Source organism: Eleginops maclovinus, chromosome 4, assembly GCF_036324505.1.
Source record: "Eleginops maclovinus isolate JMC-PN-2008 ecotype Puerto Natales chromosome 4, JC_Emac_rtc_rv5, whole genome shotgun sequence".
NCBI lineage: Eukaryota > Metazoa > Chordata > Actinopteri > Perciformes > Eleginopidae > Eleginops > Eleginops maclovinus.
Genome location: NC_086352.1, coordinates 24,807,708 through 24,831,858, shown reverse-complemented (window position 1 = coordinate 24,831,858; position 24,151 = coordinate 24,807,708). Strand labels below are relative to the sequence as shown.

Here is a 24,151-nt window from a genome sequence, read left to right as displayed (position 1 = left end):
TCACCCTGGAAGTCATCACGGGGTTTTCCCTGATTTCCCCCCGCCCTTTAAAAATTTTTTCTCTTTACAGTCTGCATTTTTCTTCATCTGGCTCCCCCCCATTCCTTTCACTTCTTTCTTTTCCACCCTTCTCTTTCTTTGCCTTTTTCACCTCATCTCGGGCTCTTTTTCCCTCCAGGGGCTGAAGCATCATTACTCAGTAGCTGGATGACGTTTCATCCATTATCATATTAAAGGTTTTTTTAATGCCTCACTGGCTCGCACACCGCTCTGCTGGGGGCCCTCAATATCTAACCAGCTGAATTCCCCACTCCTGTGACGGGGGTTAGACTGCAGAGAACAACTCTGTGAATCATATCTGCTTTCTTTTTTGCACAATACACATTTTGAGTGAGATGCATAATCGAGAGTATAGCCAAAAGCAGTACAAAGAGTCTTTTGAAAAGCTAATGATTAGGAACACCTTACTCATCACATTTAAAATTAGGCTAGGAAGTGAAATTATTTTTATCTAATGAACCTCGAAAAAGCAAGCGGCAGCTACATGAAGTACTTCTCCTCTTACAAGGTACAAGAATGAGACAATTATGTTCATTGCAGGTCTACCCAACTTTTGATAATATGAAATTACAAAAAGGAAGGAAAAACACACACAAAAAAAATGTAATGCAGGAAATATTACCCCTGTTTAAACTCATTTAAAACATTTTTTTATCTGAAATTATATCCTGAGCTTTATTTGATCATTTTTTTATTTTTCCATCAAGCCTTTTATTGCCCAGTTTATTGCCACTCTTTGAAAAGTGAGTGCAGACCATTGCCTACCTGTTCGTTGTCAAGCTTTTGTCTGTGTAGAACACTAGTAGGTGAGCATCTCTCCGTTGCCAGTGAGGGGTTTGTCCCAGCTCAGAGAGACAGAGGACGGCGTGTTGACACTGCCTGAAGGTTCGGAGCAGGACCGGGCACTTGAAACTGAGTCAGGAGAGCAGGAATTAGAAAACCATTAAACATGACAATTGTGTATTGCTTTATCTTGAGTCCTCTCCATTTTTTTTTTTCACACATTTTGTTGCATCTGGAAGACAGGAGCGCAATTTAGCATGTCCATTTTTGCTGCCAGAAAAACATTCTTGGCTCCTTTAAAGCCTAATTTCCCTGTGTTAGCTAGAGCTGAGACCAAGGACGGCTCAGCCGGCTGCAGCCCCGAGGAGAGCGATTCCCTCTGGACTGGGCTGACAGCCATGTAGATTTTCTTGTTATTCCCATGACAAACAAACTGAAGGTGTGCCCCAACAAAATCATCAATGTGCATCTTGCAATCCAGCAACATTTGCCTCAGGCTTAGATTCAGTACGCCTGACACTTTATCTTACTGCGTGTAATTATTCAAAATAAGGGGCAGGATTAGGATTAGATTAGAGTGAATTATAACTCATCTGTGTATCAGTGATATTTCTTGTGAAATAAACAGTAAAGGGCAGATATGTAAATATTGTTGTGGTTTTACATCTTGAAGTACAGCTTTAAACTTGGCACTGTGTTCATTTTGTAGTGAAGATCATATCTTTTAAACTTTTAATAGGATCTAACATCCTAAAAAAACAAATGAGAACAAACCATTAACGTTAATGTGAATGTGTCAGATTTCTATACTTCCACGTAGATTAGGGGAGTGTGAATAAACTACTCCGCTATTATTCCTACACTGTTCGCCTGATGCAAATGTAAACACTCTTTAATTATAGCAGACAGTTAGAACATTAACATCTAAGCAAATATCTTAAATTATTTCCAATTTGCTGGCGTATAGAGCTAACATAAAAAAATATCTACCACTGCCCTAAAAGGTTGCGTTGTAGCTGAATACTACTGATATGTTGCTACCACCAAGAAGTACTTAAAATGTTAGAAACACACAATAATGACGGGCAAAATCTAACAAGATACACAGAATGTACGAGTTACTTTGTTATAGTTTAAAAAGGTAGAAAGTAATCTTTGTATTTCAATAGTTTAATTGTCCTAAAATCAACGGCTAACCCAATAACAATGGTAATGGGGATGGGATTTAACCCCGAAAGCAGCAGGTCCAGTACTGCAGAGAAACTCAGAAGTGAGCGATTACCTTTGAGTGAGTTTATGGACAGTTGTGACATTTCCTGTTGTCTTTGTACGGTGCCACAATTGATTCAAAGTTAAACATTGACAATGAGGTTAACATCCCACAAAGGAGATAGATATGTGTCTGTACCTCAAATATCTTAAAGACAGAAGCTCCCATTTGTGTGGGTTTGAGTTTGTGTGCATGTATCGAGTTTCTGCAGAGAGGTGACTTGCTGCAGCTGCAGAGATGTGTGCATACACCTGGCACTCAGGTGTAGGTCAAGAGTTTAAGCTCCAATTCGTAGCCTGTTCTTACACTAAAAGTGCACGCACACGACAGAGATATACTGCACAGGTACAGCCCGCCCTCATTGCTATCCCCACGGGTGTCTAGGTGCCTGTTCGCAGGCATTAACGTGCAGTGTGTATGTGTATTTCTGTGTCGATCCGTCCGCCCTCCAACCAAGGACACAGGTAGAGTAACGGCAGCTGACCTACAAAGTGACAGTGACTGAGCTGCGGCTGAGCCCAAAGGTGGGGGACGTCCACCGTGACAGTGTGCTGGGAAATCCCCTTTACAGCATTTTTAAATGTGGGTGAAACAGCAGCAGCCATGGGAAGGATTACACTCCCAGACACAAAGAGAAAAGAAGAACCACTTTGCCCCCTCTCTCCTCAATAACTTGTGTGTGTCCTCCACTTTAAACATCCTAATGAGCTTCTGTACAGCATCTCTTTGCAGACCGGGAGAGGAAAATGTTTCAGATAAAAGACTGGAATACTAATTTCAAACATTCCTTACTCAGGTAGGCCTGGTTCAAAGCAACACACACACACACACACACACACACACACACACACACACACACACACACACACACACACACACACACACACACACACACACACACACACACACACACACACACACACACACACACACACACACACACACACACACACACACACACACACACACACACACACACACACACACACACACACTATAGTAAATGTTGGGGCATAAATAAGAAGGGGCTTATGAAGAGAAAACGCTGCATTTCTCTGGTGTGTTGTTGGGTGGTCTGCCTTAACACACATCACCAAACAACCTCTAATATGTCACTGCCTGTGTGTGTGTGTGTGTGTGTGTGTGTGTGCTGTTACTGTATGTGAGTGAATATTTGTTTGTGTGAATGTTTATTTGCACATTTGTGAGCTTCTTTTGAGTGCATCCTGTTTGCATCAGTGTGAGCATGTTTCCAACCAACTGGCTGGAGTTTGCCTTTATGTTTATGTTTCCTGAACACATATAAATGGCCGTGTGTGTGTGTAGGTGTGTGTAGGTGTGTGTGTGTCTTTACCTTCAGCCTGGGTGGCCACTTTGAGTGATGCAGAGCTCTCTCCTTGTCCATTGCTATTATGGCCCACAACCCTGAAGCGATATTTGGTGTCTGGCATGAGGTTCTGGATGGTGACCTGCATCTCCCCGGGACGACTGGTATTCACTACCCGCTCCCTGATGGACATACACACAAGCGCATAGCAGCAGAGCATTTAGAATCTTGTGAATTCATACATTTCAAATATACGTTTACAAATAAAACGTGTTGATTACCAAATTAATTATATAATCTTTAATTGTATATAAAAGCAAATCCTCACACATGGAAAGCAGAAAACAGCTAATGTTTGATAAATTACACATTTTTCTGTCCATTAAATAATCAATCAATCAAGTAATTGAATAATGATGAGCACATTAGCACTCATTTGTCTCTACAGTAGAAAACCGTTAGTTTGTTTGAGGCAAATAGCACATGTACCACCACACTGGTTAGTGTACACATTATTTGTACCCTCCATGTATCCTCACAGATACTAATTTATGCATTTACATCTGTAACTCTAGTACAGAGCAAAACACTTCTTATGTATAAGGCCACTACTGAGAATGACTTACAGCTATTTCATAGGGAAAACATAAAACATAGCCAAAATGCTGAAGTTGTGGAAACTCCTCTCAGCTTCTTTAATTTCCTCCTCAGTCATATACAGTAAATCCTCTTCTCAAGAAGCTGGGGGAAATTATGAGAGAGCCTGACTTGTTTTGTTTATACTTGAATGTAAAAAAAGGTAACCCTTTGCGGAAGGAAGTTTGTTTTTAATTAATTAACATTTACTGCTATGATAAGTGCTTTAACTGCTTTATTTAGGCATTTCCAAAGTGGTCTGACACTCCTGCACAGGAATGCATGTACATTAGTGCCCTGCTGACTGCAGCAGTAATGTGTGTATTAGTACCCTCCTGGCAGTACTACAGTTTAGTGTGTGTACTACCTGCTGGTGCCCTCCTGGCTGTAGAACACAGAGTAGGTTAACTCGTCTCCATGAGGTTCGGCTGGCGGGCGCCAGGTCAGCTTGATGAAGCGGGTGGAAACCAGCGAAGCCACAACATCTCGAGGGGCAGAGGGGGAGGGCCCCAGTGGAGTGGCTACACCTCCGGAGCCTGGCGTTACATGGTCAGTAGTGTTAGGAGTCAGTGAGGGGGGAGGGAAAGAGGGCAGGGCTATATCTTTGGGTTTTGAGTAGGAGGAGGAGGGTGGAGGGAGGTTTGGGTGCAGCGAGACAGGGAGGGGAAGGAGACCGTGGCAGTGTGGGAGTGGGTGAGAGAAAAGTCACGCAGAGGCGTCCGAAAAGGAACAGGTCGAGGAGAGGATAGGGGTTGAAATGGAAAAATGACAGTGAAACGAAAGAAAGGAAGGAAACAAAAAAAGAAGAAAAAACAAAATAACAACAACGTAACAAAAACTGCCTTTTGGCGTGACAAGGAACCACAGAAATAAAATATTTCTACTACATTCACAAAGCTGACAAATAAAGCACAATACAAGGGGGACTACACATGCAGATCTACACACAACTCTCTATGGTGGGAGCAGAACATAGCGTTAAAATTACATTCTAAAAGACGGCTTTTCCGCCAATCATTTGTGATTAAAAATGATTGGTTAGCATTTTGGGTAACATTTATTAATAAAAACTGGCATACACACATAGAGTTTGTATGAATGGGACAAAGACACCTCTCAAATGCACACAAGAAAAACCATATGTTCAGGGAATTAAACATTTCATTTCAGACACAGTAAAACAACTCAAGTCTAACCATAAAGTTTATTCTGAAGTCTAAATTCTCTCAACACCCCAGATGATGTTTTTTATACACTTTTGCCTCCACAATCCACAGCCTAGCCACAGAAATGTTTGTGATTTAATTTGGTGGTTGTTTTATTTTGGATGAACAATCTGTGGTGAGACTCTGCGAGATCTGCTTTCCATTTGCCTGGCAAGTGGGCGAAACGAAAGCATACGGAAAGAATGTCAGTCTGTATGACATTTCCATTTGTCTGCAGGTCAAGGAAATGGACAGGAGTGTAAGGCTGAAATACAGAAAAGGAGCAGAAAAAGTGCTGAGTGCAAATGGTGTATTATTACTGGTGAAATTGTTTTGAAAAGCAAAGTGACCGCTGGCCTATTTGTCTGTCGTTGCATGTGAGCTAACCACTAATCCAGCTTTCAATATTTGTTTACATTTCAAATTCGCAGTTGACTGACTTTTGTGATTGGTGTGATATGAAGCATTTGCTGCTATTTCGGTCCACTTTTCCCCTCTCCATTACGCACACACTGTGATCAATACGCATCTACACAAACCTCTGAAGGAGAGTTTAGTTTTATATTAATGTCACAGTGTTTGTTTCTATGTATGTTTACGTGTGTGTGTTCGTTCGCAAGTTCCGTCTTTTGCAAACGACAACTTTTGAGTTGCGTTGGCTCCGTACTACAGCACCTTATATTTGAAATGAAACAATGATTTATGAGGTAAAGGTGCTGACTATAATATTTCATTTCAGATTATTTGACACAAACCTAAAACAAAATCGATTCATCTTTTATGATGTTTGGTTGCAAAGTCGATGTCTGGCAAAAACTACAGCTCATAGATATCAGCAGACACTCAATATCTCCAGTGGGCCTTCAGTCAGGTTTTTGGCAAGTAAGAATCAGATGAATTGATTCAGGTGACTGATGGCCAGTCAAGACTTTTCCGCAGGTTGGTCATTAAAACACTTTTAATACCTTGTCTGTATGTTTAGTAAGAAAAGGTTGAGCGAGTAATGTTTATAAATGGATAGGAGTAGTCCCCCAATAACCTCAAACAATCTTAAAGCTGGACGTCAACACTTAACCTCAAAGCTAACCTTTAGTACAAATCCAGTTTGCTGGAATCGAGCCAAAAGCAGAGGAAAACATATAATTGCCCTAATACCTTTTGACTGCTGTGTAAATTACCAGATGCTAAACCATTATCCTCATTTAACAAGATACGAACACACAGCTGAAGAAAAAGCACACGTTTCTGGTGACCCATCATGAGGCCATCACTACATGACAATAAGCCGCTTTGGAGGATAAACAAAGCGCTTGAGGCCTGTTTGTTGTTGAGGAAGCACTTCCTGCATAACTAAAATGTGAAGGGAACACAATCCCAGGACCAAATTGATTATAAGTAGCAATAATAGATAGCGAATACTGTCATAAATTACTATTGGAGACTCATTTCCAAACAAAATAAACACATAAAACCCTTCATTAGTTAAAACACTGTCAAAACAAACAAAGTGAAATACTGAATGTAATGTTGGGAATGGTGTACACAGAAAGGAAACAATGGGGAAAGATCAAGAAAATAAATAAGGTATAAAGATACAAAAAATCCTGTTGCTAAACTGTCGAATAGCAGACCAAAACACAAACCGTGAAATGACGGACTGACCGACAGACTGACGGACTGTCTGAGCAACTTACTAACATAATAAAGGCATGTGATATTATAGTTTGTAGTTGTAGCTGCAGGATAATGCATTTAGACCTTCATGTAAAACATTTCTTATCTTGTTATCAGTTAAAACAGGGGTTTTCAACCGGTGGTCCGCGGACCCCTGGTGGTCCGCGGCGGCATTGCATGTGGTCCGTGACAAGAGCCTATGTTGATCAGTTCACCATTGTTTTTTTTTAATATAAATTCGCTTTGATATTTCAACACATTTCAGAATACCGTTACATATCGTGAAAAATATGTTTGAAATAATATAAAGGAAATTCAAGCTGACAGAATGTAGCCTTGCGCCTATCCAGTCTATGGTAGCCTGTGATTCGCTAATGGTAATGAGTTGCGTCGCTAACCTCACTTATTATTCATTACGTACAGTCTTGCGAGCAAAGTTGACACACATTTATAAGCATAGCCGACGAGAGTATTTTAAGATAGGTTGTAGTACAGCAAACATTTGTTACATATGTACTAGTCTAGCTATATATCTAGCACCAATGGATCGTTTTGTAGTGAGGAAAGTGCCAGAGGGACAGGCTGCCATGACAGAGGGTCAGGCTGCCACGACAGAGGGACAGGCCGCCACGATAGGGCAAGGACAGGCTTCCGAAGCGTCAACTTCGCAAAAAAGACGAAAAAGAAAATACAATGAGGAATATGTTAAATATGGATTCACAGTGACGACAGACAGAGCAGGAGAGGAGGTACCACTGTGTTTCGTATGTTCAACAATTCTCTGTAATGAAGCTATGAAGCCGTCGAAACTTACGCGGCATATGGAGACGCATCACGTCCACTTGAAGGCCAAACCCGTTGAGTACATGCAACAGATGTTGCGTGATTTCAAAGGACAGCAGGCTACCATGAGGAAGAGTGCAAAAATAAATGAAAACGCACTGAAAGCATCGTATCTGGTCGCTCTCAGGGTTGCAAAAAGTAAGAAGCCCCATACCATTGCAGAGCAGCTTATATTGCCAGCAGCCATAGATATGTGCAGAGCTATGGTAAGCGAAGAATGTGCCAACAAATTAAAAACTATTCCGTTGTCAGACAACACAATCGGAAGACGAATTGGGGAAATGGCAAATGATGTCAAAGACCAGCTGATGGCAAAACTTCAGACAGTTCTGTTTTCCCTTCAAATCGACGAGACGACAGATGTTACTAATGATGCGCAACTGTTAACATTTGTGCGATACGAGGACAGTGGCACTATGTGCGAGGAATTTCTTTTTTGCAAACCACTGCCCGGGCGAACTACCGGTGTAGAAATATTTAAAGCACTGGACGATTTTTTCACGGAGCACAATATCTCGTGGCAGAGGTGCGTTGCATTATGCAGCGATGGGGCCCGAGCCATGAGTGGCAGCAAGACTGGACTGTTTGCGCATGTAAGGAGGGTGGCTCCGGGGGTAATTTGGACACACTGCCTGATTCATAGAGAGGCTCTCGCCTCCAAAGATCTCAGTGTTGAGCTCAGTGGTGTGTTTGATGTCGTTGTCAAGACGGTCAACTTCATAAAACGAAACGCATTGAATACACGCCTGTTTTCATCCCTATGCCATGACTTGGGAAGTGAACACAGCTCTCTCCTTTATCATTCAGAGGTGCGTTGGCTGTCTCGCGGCGCTGTGCTCGCCCGTGTGTTTGAACTACGCGGAGCTATCTACGAGTTCTTGTGCGAGAAGCATTCTGATCTGGCTTCCAATTTCAACGATAGTTACTGGTTAACTAAGCTGGCGTACCTCACAGATGTTTTTGCAGAGCTGAACAAGTTGAACAGCTCCATGCAAGGGAGAGATGCAAACGTCATGCAGCTCTACGAGAAGCTCGACGCATTTGTGAAAAAAATGTCAAAGTGGATCGAACGAGTGGAGAGCAATAACTTGGCGATGTTTCCTTCAGTTGAGGAATACCCTGACAGCACTGACATCAACGACACTATATGTGAGCATTTGAGGAAGCTTGTGCGTCAATTCGCAAAGTACTTCACTGATTCGGAAGAGTGGCCAGGCCCGTCGCGTTCAGGTAGGCATGGTAGGCAATTGCCTAGGGCCCCCGAGTAGGAGGAGGCCCCCCAAAGACGACAGGTTAAGATTTTTTTTTTTTTTTTTTTTTTTTTTTCAAAATTCAAAGAAAAGTCTGATACAAATGCAACATGAATCAAACAACATGCATACCAATAAGACAGGTCATGTATTCAACAGCAATGACGATTTTAAATAGCTTCATAATAATAAGCAGTCATCTGTATATGAAGGGCTCTGCTGCGACTGCGAGGGCAGCAACAGCGCCTCCCTAGAGCATGCGATGTCCGAAAAGCGCAACGACACATTGTAGTCGAAATACCCCAGCTCGAGGGGGCCCCCCTTTCCCATGCATTAGCGCGACAGCGTCAAGTGCAAGTGAAAAGTGAAAAATTAAAATGAAGCGAAATTATCTCTCCGGCAATCAAAAAAAGAAGAAGAAAAGGGAAGAGGAGCAGAAAAGAAAACAAGACACCGGTAAGTAGAATATACACAATCAACATGAAAATTGTGCCAGGCAGGGTATACCATATTTTGCTAGAGTAGCGAGGTTGTAACGACGACTAGCTAGGAACCAGTGGTTTGGCATGCTAGCATGCTAACCAAACTTAAACTGCTACCTTTGACTTCACTATAAGTTCATAACGTTATCAGCTGGCCAAATTGATCAACGATTAATTCCTCTTAATATCCTAAATAAACTTCACATATGTTTTCAGTCGTTAGAGCCTTGAGACAACCAGTGAAATAGTTATTCCTGTAGTAGCTAGCTATTTAATAGGAGATTAACATGGGAGTTTACAATAATTTTGCTAGAATACCATTGGGTTGATTTACTTACTTTATTTACATTTTAACGGTTAACATCCCGGCGCAGATCAGCCACATGAAGAAAACAGCCACTTTAGTGTCAATTAATCCTTTTCTAAACCTATTCTGCTGTTTGTTGTTGTTGGTCTCCATGATAGCTGTAAATACCACTGGACCACCGTTAAAAACTGTACCGATAGCTTTGAGCTTTTTCTATGGGACACAGACAGTACACAGACACACACAGACACACCACGGGTGCGGGGATGGCGCTGTTGCCACTCACAGAATTGATTTCAGGAAAACAGCTCGTCTTAGTGACTGTATTTCTGTTTTCAAACCAGTGAAAACGGGATTATTGTAAGATTTTATTATTATTATTTTTTTTACTTTTTTTGGTGAAGCAGTGCTTCACCTGTAGTCGTATAGAAACCGCCACTAAACCGCCTAGTAGGAACTGTGTGTAATGCTTTTAATATCTATTTCACCACAATTATCAGACTGTAAAATGATAGGATTTCAAAAGCATTTGAAAAATAACCAAGCTAATCATACAGTACTTATTCTTTCTCCAAGGGGCATTGCTGAAATTTCTTCATCCCGCTCTACCAAGTGTTGTCTCTGGTGCTACTGAAGGTAACGTTCTTTTCTACCTATTATTAGTGCCTTCTATCAACACACTTGATGTTATCAAAATGACTTTACATTTTTCTAATTCAAGTCATAGTTGTGTGTATTCATTCCACTTGCCCACAGAGTCTTCTGGACATTTCAAATATGTGGGACATTCACTAATGTTAATGAATAACTGAGTTGTTGAGATCAATGCATGCAAAATGTGCAATATAAATAAAAAGAATATTATTTATGTATTTATTTATTTTTGCATCAGGGCCATCAACATCGTCTTCGTCACATGTTTATGAGGAGGAGCAAGTGGAAGACAACATTGCGGCGTCCACACCACTTCCCAGCAGTGGTTCAACAGAAGGTGCATTAAGCCGCACAATTTCAACTTATCACCTATCATAGTGACCCAAAGTTATAGCAGCATGTGCTGTGAAAGTGTATTAAAATGACCATTTGCTATAAAGCGTTACACAAGTAGATCACCATACCTTAAGCATTTAGTTGTCGTACTTCACACATGAAACTGTGCCATGAATTAATTTGTAATTACATATTTTTCAGCAGTGCCATCAACTCCATCACGACTTGAGGAGGAGCAAGTGGAAGCATCCACACCACTTCCCAGCAGTGGTTCAACAGAAGGTGCATTAAGCCGCACAATTTCAACTTATCACCTAACACCCATGTGCTATGAAAGTGTATTAAAATGACCCTTTCTTTTTAAAGCATTATACAAGTAGATCACCATTCCCTAGTTGCTGTACTTACCACATGGCAATTGTGCTATAAATTAATTTGCAACTATATGTTTTCAACAGTGCCATCAACTCCATCTCCACTTCATGAGGAGGACAAAGAGGAAGATGACATTGACATGGCAGAGACCACCCCACCATCCAGAACTGGGGTACCTGTAGGTATTGCAAGCACCACATTAAGTGATGACCCAGGATGTTGGCCCAGTGTCCTAACAAGCAGTATGCGCTGTGAAATAGTCAAAAAAGGACCTGTGCAAATCATGGACATTGAATTCCCGCAAAACTTAGACAATCCTCCTCGAAGATTCACCAAGGACAGTTACAAAAGAACCATGAAAAATGGTGAGAATATACATCGATCGTGGCTGGTGTATTCCATCCACACAGATGGAGTGTTCTGTTTCCCTTGTACTGTTTTCGGGAAGCGTGAGCGTGACAATGCCTTAACGACCTGTGGCTACGGTGGATGGAAGAACCTTTCCTATCGCCTAAAAAAACACGAGTGCACAAAGGTGCACTGTGACAATGTGAAAAAGTGGCACGACCTCAGAGGAGACTGCAAACCAGTACACTGATTGATCAAAGACAGATGGAGTTGATGCAACTTGAAGTTGAACACTGGAAAGGCGTGATTCGGAGAGTGATTGCCATAGTTTCCCATCTGGCAGAACGCAACCAGGCTTTGAGAGGAACTACCAGTACCGTGTATGATCGCCACAATGGGAATTTTCTGGCTCAAGTGGAACTCCTAGCACAGTTTGATCCGGTAATGAATGAACACATCAGACGAATACAATGCAAAGAGACAAAGGTGCATTACCTGAGTGGAGTCATTCAGAACGAAATCATTCAGCTGGTCGGAGACAAAATCCTACAGGAGATTGCAAGAAGAGTGCACAAAGCAAAATACTTCTCCGTGATCATGGATTGCACTCCTGACATCAGCCACAAGGAACAACTTTCTGTTGTTCTCAGGATTGTCAACTGTGAAACACCTGTTTCTATTGCTGAGCATTTTTTGGGATTTGTACATGTTGAAGACACAACTGGTAAAGGGCTCAGTGAAATCCTGCTTGACCAGTTGGAGAAGCACAACCTCAGCATTTCAGATTGCCGTGGGCAGTCATACGACAATGGCAGCAATATGATGGGCCACAAACAGGGTGTGCAGGCAAGAATTTTAGAGCTGAACAACAAGGCGCTATGCATCCCATGCAGCAGTCACACACTAAATCTGGTTGTGTCAGATGCTGCCAAGTCTTCAGTGTTGTCCATGTCTTTTTTTGGTATGCTGCAACGACTGTACAACCTTTTCAGTTCCTCTGTGCACCGCTGGGCAATTTTGAAGCAGCATGTGAAGCAGCTCACCCTTAAGCCACTTTCAGGGACGAGATGGGAGGCCCGAATTGACAGTGTGAAGGTAGTGCGGTACCATCTACCTGAAATACTAGACGGACTGTCAGCACTGGAGACATATGCTACAGAGAAGGGGGACTCAGAGACCATGTCCTCAGCAAAAAGCTTACATGGTGAGCTTAAAACATGGTCCTTTCTTCTGTGCACAATAACCTGGTACAACGTTTTGTATCAGGTTAACCATATGAGCAAGCTCCTCCAGAGCCCGGATGTTTCAATGCAAACACTGAAAAAAGAAACCGAGGGAGTGACAGAGTACCTAGAAGATTTCAGGGAAAATGGACTCGCATCAAGCCAAACGGATGCAATGGAGATTGCAGAAGATCTGGAAATTGAGAGGAAATTGCCTGAGAAAAGGCAACGTAAAAAGAAAAGGCAGTTCCTTTACGAGAGTACAGATGAAACCCAATCGACCCCAGAAGAGGCCTTCAGAAGGGACTTCTTCCTGCCTTTGGTTGACACTGCCATCACCAGCCTAAAAGACAGATTTTCCAGACTGGAGGGGGTGTATGCCCTGTACGACTTCCTGTTCAGCATTGATATCATGAGGGCCACAATCAAGACTGGGAAATTGCATGAGAGATGCAGGAAAGTGGAACAAACCCTCCATGATATTGATGCAGACGACTTGGCATTGGAGATCAACTCTGCTGTCCACACCTTTCCAGATGAAGTATCCAGGTGCCCATTTAAAATGCTGGACTACATATACAGTGAGAAGCTGTTGGACCTGTACAGCAATTTAAGCATTGCACTGCGCCTACTTCTGACCCTTCCTGTCTCGGTTGCCTCCGGAGAGAGGAGCTTTTCATCTCTGAAGCGCATAAAGAATTACATGAGGTCAACTATGAGCCAAGAGAGGCTCTCTGGACTGGCACTCCTGTCAATTGAGAGTGACGTCCGCAGGTCTTTGGACTTGGAGGGGATTGTGTCTGCATTTGCTGAGGCCAAGGGCCGCAAGCAGCAGTTTCAGTAGGAAATAAAAAAAATAATAAAGGCTACTTTTCAGTGTATGTTTGACCTCTTTTGTGATTAAAACGCACAGAATTGCGGAAATTTTTTTTTTAAAGGCCCCCAACAACTTCTTTGCCTAGGGCCCCCAAAATCCTAGAAACGGGCCTGAGAGTGGCGCCGTGACAGCAAGTGGATCCTGCTCCCATTCAGTGACGATGCATCAGTAGGGTCAAGTCTGACGGCTGTGGAAGAGGATAAGCTGATTGAGATGTCCACAGACTCTGTCAGGAGGCATATGTACGACACACAGCCCCTTGTTAAATTCTGGATAAGTTGCCAGACAGAATTTCCACAGCTTGCTGCAAAAGCAATGAGGTGTCTTTTGCCCTTTCCAACCACATACCTGTGTGAGAGTGGTTTTTCTACACTGGCGTACTTAAAGAATAAGTACAGGGCTAGGCTTGATCCAGAGAATGACATGAGACTGTCTCTGTCTACCATTTCGCCACGAATAGACAGGCTGTGTGGACTTCACCACGCCCAGATATCACACTGACAGGTAGGCCTAATTCTCCCATGTTTTCACTGTTACGACCCTGGCGGGTTTAGGCCCCGCCCTGTGTTAATGGTAAGCCTGTTCTCTCTCCCTGCTTTTCTCAATCTCTCTCTGCTTTTCTCAATCTCTCTGTCTCTACAGCAGGTGATTGGTGACAGGTCTGTCCTGGCTGGGTTATAAAAGCCCTGACCAGCCAGCAGTTGAGGCTGCCTTGGTCTTCATTTGTTGGATTTTGGTTCTCCGGTGTTGTTGGATTTTTGTTCTCCGTTGTTGTTTTGTCACACACCTAGACTGACTTTGCATGACATTTTTAGTTACTTTTCCCAATACTGAATTGCACAACACTTTATTATTCTTTATTCTTTCTTTAAAATAATCTTTAATTTAATTTAATTTAATAAATCTACTTTTATTATTATAAAATCTGCGTGGCCTCTCTTTCATGTTTCATGCATTGAGCTATGCATGTAACACCAAATACACACGCGCACGCGCAGGCACATCAGTGGGCCGCGGATTGCTTTCTAGTCCGAATGGTGGTCCCTGGGACAAAACCAGTTGAAAACCCCTGAGTTAAAAGACGAGCTAAAGTCCACAGGAAATTAGATCTGGCACTATAAAGTTAAGGTTCCTTGAAATTCCTACTATACAAGAAGGACGGGATCCCATGTGTGCAAATATGGATTATTTTAGTTTCGCTTGTTGACTGAGACAAAGGAATGAAGGCCTGACAGAAGTGGAGCCAAGCTTTCAGACATGTATGTTTAGTTAAAAATAGTATGGAAATCAGTGCCAGGTCTGACGTAGATGTACAGTAAAGCCTGATGAGAAATGAATTGTGGGATATGCAAAGGGTCATTAGATGTAGTTTCTATCTTTATACACCTTGTCAGCTGTAGGTAATTGACATGCAGGGCAGATTTCGGTGTCCTTCTGACAATCTGTCTTGTACTTGCACGCCTAAAACTGTTACAGTAAGAAGGCGTCAGCCTCCCACTGCCGCTGCCAAGCTCTTTTCATAGCTGATTAATAGTGCCATTAGTCTCTGTGCCAGAGGTAATGAATGGCTGGCATTAAGGCTTAACGAGGAAGGTTACTCTAGATCTGCATAATAAATCTGGGAAACCAATACGCAAAACAGTCAAAGACAAAGACATGCATAGCAAAGCATTCATCTTAATATTCACCGGAAGCAAGAGCCCTCTCCGAAATTAAAATAATTGGAGTAGCACTAAAGTTCTGATTAAAGCCTCATAACTTTTATCTTTCGCTTCCAACTCCAGAAATCCTTCGCTGTGCTCCCCAGTGAGTGTAGGTGTAAAGTTACGCCAAGTAGTTTTTTCATCCTCTGGTCTGAGTATAAAGATAAGAGAGCCTACCTCAGTGGCTGAGACTATACACCTCCACCAAGAGAGCAGAAATCTATTGGATGCAGATATCTGCCAGAAGCACCCACAGCACTGTAACTACAGATATCCTTTTTCAGAGGGAATTCAGCGGGCCATGCCAGGCTCTTACTAAATGGATTTACTCAGAACTAGTTTCCATGCCTAATGTGGTTCAGTAATGATGACTGCATAGGAGACAGATCCTGCACAATGCTAATGGTCCATTACTGAGTCAACGCTTTTATCTGCCTTAGAAAATAATAAAGCAAGAATGAACAATGTACTCCAGAAGTCTGGGCAGAGCCTTCAGAAAACCAACAAAAAAGCAGGCTGTCGATTAGAACTGTAAGCCTTTTTCTGCTTCATCCGAACATACCACAGTGGCATGAAGAGCAAATGTGGGGAGCATATCTCTCGGCTTGCGGTTGAAATACATCAAAGGTGATTTCTTCTGAAGAAACACAAAAAGGCATAGAGACATGTCTTTTTTAAATGTATAGGTAATGTAAGCATTGACACTTCTCACGTAAATGTGGTGGAAATCGGGTGCTTTCTCAGAACAACTGCTGACAACCATAGATGCATTCCCTCTACAATCTTGTTTTGCTCGCTCCCTTTCTAGATAAGAATGGAAAGATGAGCGAGCCTGACAGCTCATCACATTTGAGCGGCTCCTTAATGCACCGACAAAGGAAACCGAGTCAGAAAAAGAAGACAGATGTTTCAAGTGGAGACGTGATGTGACGAGAGAAATGTTGGAGTGAGAGAAAGAGGCTGACCCAGCAGGGTTTTTCTGTTCCTCTTGACTTGCTTGTTGAAAACATTAATAGGCTTTGAAAAAATAATCAACACTCAAAAAGAGCTTAACAAGCAATACTAAAATAAATAAAAAACATTTATACAAACAATAAAATACATTTAACCATAAGGGGAGATAATTACACCCTGCTAATTTTGTCAGAGCAGCACTCCTCAGCTGAAAGATTTGACTTTTGGACATTTTCATCACCTTGTACACCTTATTGCTGGAGGGGGGGAAACTGACAGAGATACAGTATCAGATAGGGGGAGCATATCAGTTACTGCACATGCTCTCTCGCTAAGATAATCATAGACAGTCGAGATTAAAGTCCAACACAAACCTCACAAAGGCTTAAACTGACAATGTGATGCACCTGGCTGAAAGTAGAAGAAAATCTTTGCATCACAGACTGTTTCTCCAAAAATGTTAAACAGGATCTGCTCCACGTTCCTCCCATCACTTTCTAGGGCACACCGCAAAAAGGTTTGAAATCCGGAAGGTTCCCCAGGCGAGAAATACACTTTTATTAATTAAAAGAAATACATGGCAATCCCAAAAATGAATGTTCTCCTCATTAGGTCTTAAGATATTTGGAACATCTTTTCTGTGATGAAGATGCTGATAGTGGGGCCAGAGGGGACACATCAAAGTCAGACAAATTAGGAGAAATAACTTTGATGGATCAGCACTCGTAAGGTCATGTACAGAATATTGAAAAATTGGACTTTAAGCTTTTGATGTTACCGCCAGTTAATACTGCACATACTTTACAACACAGAAAGTGTGGAAGTCAACAAAAAAAAATTCAATAACCTATCTCAGCTTCTCTGCCTCAATGAGCCATGAATGCAGTTATAAAAGGTTTGGATAGGTCACAGATGTGTTTACGTCTCCACACTCCCTAAACACTCCTGTGGTGGCAGAGACAAAGTGTGAAATGAGAGGACCCATCTGATAGATCCGTGGGCCTCCTGGATGCCATGTGGTGATGCAGCAAATGCTTTAGTAGGATGGAGAGGGTTGTTTGTACTTCTAAGGATGGTCCATCCATCTATCAGGCAGCTCTAACCTCTGAAAGCCTGTGTGTGTTCTCGTTTATCCACTAAGAAAGCTGTCTCTTTGAAACCCTGCAGCGATTTCCTCTTAAATGCCATAGTCCGTTCAATTTTACATATATCTTGCTCTTCACATCCAAAAATCAACATTCTTTAATTCCCTGTGGGCCTACATAAACTAGAAAAAAGACATTTGTATGGGCTATAATTTTGGAAAGGATGATGGCATGCCCATTTGTGCATTCACTCTTGGAGCTCCAGCAGTTTACTTTCTGGTAATTTGGTTTTAATAAATAAAGTGGCAGTTCCTGCTCTGGGTTCTCAAACTTAACATAGAGCAGAGGGGTTTCAAATGTGTGGGAATGTTTAAAATCAACGAACTTTAGAGGATCCACAGATCTCGTAGGGGATAACTAACATCCCCATTTGGAAATGACGGCAGTAATTGAATGGGGTCGGAACATGAATAATTAATCATCCGCCATGTGTACATCCAGCGTCCCTTCACTATCAAACACATGTACCTACTTGATCCGCGGGCCACTGGTGAGTTAATTTGGGTGTGATTGCTTTGTTTCCCTCGACACCTTGCTTTAACACACACACACGCACACGCACACACACACACACACACACACACACACACACACACACACACACACACACACACACACACACACACACACACACACACACACACACACACACACACACACACACACACACACACACACACACACACACACACACACACACAGAAACATGCACCATCATGAGGACAACAGCAGCTTGCCCAGACTCTGTATGCAAATGAGAACTACGACTATGGTATACAGTGTAAACCCCCCCCTTTCCTTTCCATTCCATTTTGACAATTCTGAATCATATGCTCCAAATGCTGGGCGTCTTGGGCTAGCCTTTCAAGCAGATCAAAACAGCCAGTGATGCTGCACATCTCCCAAGGATTGTGCCACCAGTGCCCCTGACTGGGAACAAGCTTTTTTTCTCAGCACCGCCTGCCTGTCTGATTACCTTGGAGGAACACAACCGACTTCAACCTTTCCAGGGGAACAGAGTAAGCCTGGGATGGAGTAATTGATTTCAGAGAAAGCCCTGTGTTTCTGTGTATACATGCACTTGCAACATTTTCTGTATAAAGTGACTGGAGCTGAACAAGCAGCAGAAGGGCTGAAAAGGTCAAACAGTATGTTTGCAGAAGTGGGGGCAGCTGCACCACCCATGGGAGACTTGATAACAAACAGGCCAGCTAATCAGACTCCTACCAATAAAGCGGCCTCCCTGGGTTAGACCCACTGAGGAGTGGCTATCACACGGTGCGAGCAGGCAGTGGGATGCCCACGTCCCGCTGTGATGTTACTCACTATTCTACTTTTAGCTTATGGAAACTAGGAGGCTCGTGGAGACGGGGGTGGCTGCTAAAAGGAAAGATAAAAGCACCAGCTTTGGTGGCACCGCTCAAAGGGGTCAGCTGCCTGCAGCTAAGGGAAGGGTGTAAAGGGAAAGTGATGTTTTTGTGCCATGTGGTACTTCCAATTACTGCACCCAGAGGAGTGTCCACGTCCAAAAACATCACAACGGCATCCTGGATGAGTGTGTGTTGGAGGTGGTTGCTGTTATATTGTAGAAAGGGCACGTGTTGTTAGTGAGGTGTGTAAAACAGACTGTCAGGAAAAGGCCGATCCGTCATACATACGTACACAGTGTAAAACTGGTGTTGATAACCAGTGTGACCTTCAAAAAACATTACTGACGCAGGCACTAAAGGCTATGTTTGAACTTTTTTTCACTTTCCTTTGCAAAGCAAGAGCAACATAGGCACCCATAACATTTGCAGTTAGCACTTAGGCGACAGACCATTTATAAAAAAGGCTAAGCCTTTCACCACGGTTGAGTAAAAACAAACCAAAAAAAGTTCAGCCCGAGCTGTGAGTCTGAGCTCACACACACACACACACACACACACACACACACACACACACACACACACACACACACACACACACACACACACACACACACACACACACACACACACACACACACACACACACACACACACACACACACACACACACACACACACACACACACACACACACACACACACACACACACACACACACACACACACACACACACACACACACACACACACACACACACACACAGAGCCACAACACAAACACTTACTCCGCCATCACTCTCCGGATAAACTGCAATTTGGTGATGGCTGATTTCAGCTCTTCACAATCAATTAAGGCTACAATCCCTGTGATCAGCTTCCTACAGCCCGTGGGGGAACACATTCCCTAATCACTATCCGTGTGTGCACGCTAAAGAGATTCTGTGTCAGTATTTCTGACACTGCATGCACATTTCAGGACTTTATCCCCTAATTTGAATTTCAATATATTTTGCTATGAGGCAACATTTTTATGGAATATATTCACATATAATTAATATTCTCCACCAACTGCTACTGATTTTTCATTTCATTACCACAAACATTTATAAACATAACTACAATGTTCTAAATAAAACATTATCATATTTGTTCCAAATCAACATTATTGCACCAATGGCAAATAAAACTCAAGACTGTCAGTTAAGATAAGGTGCTTAGTGTTATAAAAGCACTCGTAGTGCATAACAGGACCCGCAGCTACAATTTTGCTGTTAGAAAAAAGGTGAATTTTGGGTTAATTGAGGGGTTTTTTTGTTATGGAAAAGGAATTAGAGCAGCTAGTTTTTTTAGAGGCAATTTTATCCCCCAGTTGCACTTTATTACTTTATTGCCAACAACAGAAGCCTTTCCCTTTTAGGCCCCTCCTTATCTCTGTTTCTGCTGCATCATGCTAAAAGGGATGTTCATTATAATATAAATGTCGACTTTTGGAAATTGCAATTTTGAAAACAAACAACGATACAAACTGCAGCCTGAAAAATTACCATAAATCAACACCGCAGGATGCAGCCACGTACTCCTGTCAGTCATTTTATACACCCCTAAACTGTGTGTATGCAGTCACTGGTATATGACTGAGATGCAGTACGGAACAAAGTGAGTCATGGCTGGTGCGAGCGGCCTTGACATAATGATTGCCGGTTTGAACGAACAATGGAAAATTATTTATTAAAAGCATTCAGTAAATTAAATTTAGTTGTACCCCTATGACGTCATCAAGCCCTCAGTAAGGCAAACTCAGTACAGTAAAAGAAAAGTAAACATACGTGTGTGCAATCATGTGTATCCCAGTAGTACATGACATGTTGTTTAACTGTCACATTGTCGTACGGGTGCCGGCTGTTAAATGTAACCTTATGACGCAGGCCATGCCAACAGCAGAGACGGTGTGCCGCCCTGCACTGACACATTCACATGCTCACAACATTACACATTCACTCCTGCTGGCCCCGCCATGACCCTGCTAGCAGATGATGGAGCACACCGTATTCCCTGAAGTGGGCCTGAGCTTTTATTCAGTGTGGGTAGAGTCTGGCTGGAGGGAAGGGTCTTTTAGAAGCCTATTCTGACTTCTTGATTTGAACAGGGAATAACGGTGATGCTCAGATGTAGCGGGACGATTCCCTATCTGAGGCTTGTCTGCCTCAAATGTTGCTATGCTTTTTTGGCTGCTCTGCCATCCCAAACTGAAACTGTTTCTTTGTCTTTTAATCCTGATCTAGTTACATTTTATATTATATGGAGGAATAATAAAGTAAAATTCTTTTTTTCCAAAACCAGCAAGGGGCGCTGCTACAGCAAAGCCCTCTGACAGCAGTACGGGGGCAGCAGAGGCCTCCTTTCTTCATGTGTACTTTTGATATTAGAAGAGAAAAACATCAATAGTTATTTATACATAAAACCCTTCTGCTTGCGAGTCTGAACACAGTGACAACAATAGATTAATGCGGCTGTGTTCTTGTCTCATGTGTACCGGTGGTCCATGAGGAAATAATTACTGCTTGTGTTGAAACAGTTCCAATATTCCAGTGCCTGTTTGTTTTGATAATTTGCTGCAGATCTCAGTTCTGTTAAGAAAATGCATCTCTCCTAAGGGTTCGAACAACTTTTTGAACATTAGATGGAAAGGGTTTGGTGTCAGCAGAAATGCTTCTGGCAACCAGATCTATAACATTCAGTGTTTAGTCAGGTTGCTGTAATGGCTGTCTATTTATCTGTATTTTGTATGGGGTGGTTGTTTCTTGCCAATAGATTTCTTGTGGGTTAATGTTTTTTGTATAATGGGTGGCTTAAAACAACTAAAGTCTCTCTGCCTTTACAAACATATTTAGATAATTGATTTGTCTCAGTTGAGAAGCACTGTTTATGTAGATATTAGTAATATAGTTAGACTGACGAAGATAACACCATGTTTCTTTTAATTACTTTCTCTTCACAGGCAAGATAAACTTCCACTTCATTTGGTTTCATGCGTTGTAAATCTAAATTAAGCTTGTGTGGGTTTTCTTGACTTCTGGATCCTTTGAGGTATAATCTTTATAAAAGGTGTTAACTTTCTCAGCCCGGATCAAAGCAAATGAGAGTCACAGCATGTCTCCATTTTTGGTTGCTAATGGCAGCGCCAAGTTATCTGCCCATGCTGTCAGAGTCTCTTGGTCTTTGTGTCATTTCACAGGGAGGTCTAGTGCCTGCTGTAATTAATTGATTTACTAATGAAGTTACGGTTTGTTCGATGCTCTAAATAACCCTTCCAGTATCTCCCTGTGCCTGTCACTTTGTCAAGTTGCAGCTTTGGGGACAGCACACATGTCAGTGTTTTATCATGCCAGCCCTCCTGATGCCTGAACTCATAAATACACAGAGTGTTGGAGGGAGACACAGCGAGCACTCAGGCAGTGATGAGGCATCTCCATCTCTCAGTGGGGGTCTAGTACCTCTGATGGGAGGGGAGGACAGGGCTCTTCTGTTAGCTGCCACTGGTCTAAGAGGGGGAGAGATGGCATAAAGGGGAAGATAAAGGGAGAGGAGAAAGGTAGAAATTCAAATGCAGGGGGAAACGGAAGGGAAAGAAGAGATAAGGACAAGACAAGGAGAGATTGAGGAGCATCGTTTTCCTGTTTAAGCTTTGGATTCAGCAAAAGCTTAGATAAATGCATTTGCATCTGAAATACTGTCATCTCCACCTGAATTATAGCTGAAGATACCAGCCTATGGAATAAAGAAGCTGAAATGTATGTTTTAGCATTGCACAGCATTAAGCATGGACTGATGTTTATTTGAATTGTGTTATCTTTTACCTCGAAGTTGGCTAAGTGCTGAGTATTATGCCTCCCTCTCATTCATCTCAATGAAATTGACTCTCCACTGTCGTGGCTAAAGCAGCATGAGAGCGCACAGCTTGTACATCCAAACAAGCTTTCAGGCTCTCCAGTGAAGTATTTGGCTTGGGCTCTAGGAGGCAAATGTCAAAACATTATTCATGTGTGCTGTGGGAACGAAGAGGTGAAGAGATGGAGGGACAAACTCAGACAGAGGAGGATTTCCATATTAAAGCCAGCACAGTGTATGAAAGGAGAAGAAATAAGTATTCAGATGCAAATGGAAGTGCATCTCTTGAATTTATGCAAACATAAAAAAGCAAAAAACATGCACTTAAGGGCAAACTGAAAAATGAGTGCATCCACTTCTATTTTGTTTGCTAATGTTAAATGCACGTTTCTGCATTTTCATATTAAGCTTTCACTGTAGGTGCTTGAATTTTAAATACACCGATTTTGTGGAGTGAGTATGTAGGGTGTGGAGTTCCCAGGTTCATGTGTAGCCTTGGGTTTGTTATTGTTCAAAATGAAAAATGCATAATGCTGAAATACAGGCAGTGGTTTCCTGCTTCAGAATGCAATTCCTAAAATGTAAATGCTAAATGCAGAGCTCCACAATCAGAAGTCCAACTAAAACTAGATATTTGTTTTAGCGCTGCTCTGGATCTTAAAGAACTACACAGAGAAAGAAACCTGACTGCAAATATTAGGCATACATTTTAGTTTGCCATCTTATCAAACTTCAAACACAGCCTTACTCTTTGTACTGCATGTGAAAAGATGACAATCATATAAACAAGTGCTTTGTCTAGGCATGCACAACTTCAAAGTTTTAAAGCGTGACCCATTTCCTCTCCAAGCTGTAATTGCCACCTACTACAGTATCACGCATAAATGCTTCACATAATCATGTGCCTGGAAAAGGCTGCAAATTGTTGATGCACTCTGTCTATCCTGCAGATGACACATAACGATAATCCCTTAAATAGCATATCCTCTGCAGCTGACTAACCTCCCTCATGATCTTTTAGACAATAAGGTCTACATGTTGACAGCAAAGGAAACTGCCAGCAGGGAATCATCATGATAGCCATTAGTGGATGTATTTATAGTTTAGTTAAGAAAGCAAGGGCCAATGAGATGAAATGAAATCATTGTGTACACGTTTGATCAATAAAAGTGGTTAGTGAGAACATTTCCTGATTGTCTTTATTGATCAAACTCCTGCTTATATGGGTTTTAATTTGATACAATGAACTAACATAAACCTGAAAACTCTCTATATATAATTACATTTGACAAATTATTAAGTCTTTGTCAGTGTGGAAAGTTGTACCACATTGATTTATTGTTTTCTTTGTCTTGGGCAATGCCTGAACCAAATCTAGTATAACTACGCAAATGTCTAGCACATCTAAAATATGGCATCTGTATGTGGCAGTTTCACATTA

At 42.1% G+C, this 24,151-nt stretch overlaps 1 protein-coding gene and 1 long non-coding RNA gene across 2 annotated transcripts in view; one reads left to right on the top strand and one right to left on the bottom strand.

The window, feature by feature from the left end:
• neo1a (neogenin 1a) overlaps positions 1 to 24,151 on the bottom strand; it is a 151,397-nt gene that overhangs the window by 27,428 nt on the left and 99,818 nt on the right. The window contains exons 8-9 of the mRNA XM_063881496.1: positions 4,444 to 4,612; positions 3,468 to 3,622 (exon numbers count right to left, since the gene is read on the bottom strand). Of these exons, the coding sequence (XP_063737566.1) occupies positions 3,468 to 3,622; positions 4,444 to 4,612 (324 nt within the window). The remainder of the gene's footprint in view (positions 1 to 3,467; positions 3,623 to 4,443; positions 4,613 to 24,151) is intronic.
• Positions 10,397 to 11,683, top strand: LOC134863165 (uncharacterized). Its single transcript, XR_010165622.1, has 4 exons — positions 10,397 to 10,473; positions 10,730 to 10,828; positions 11,029 to 11,109; positions 11,286 to 11,683. It is a non-coding gene; the product is annotated as an uncharacterized LOC134863165 (long non-coding RNA).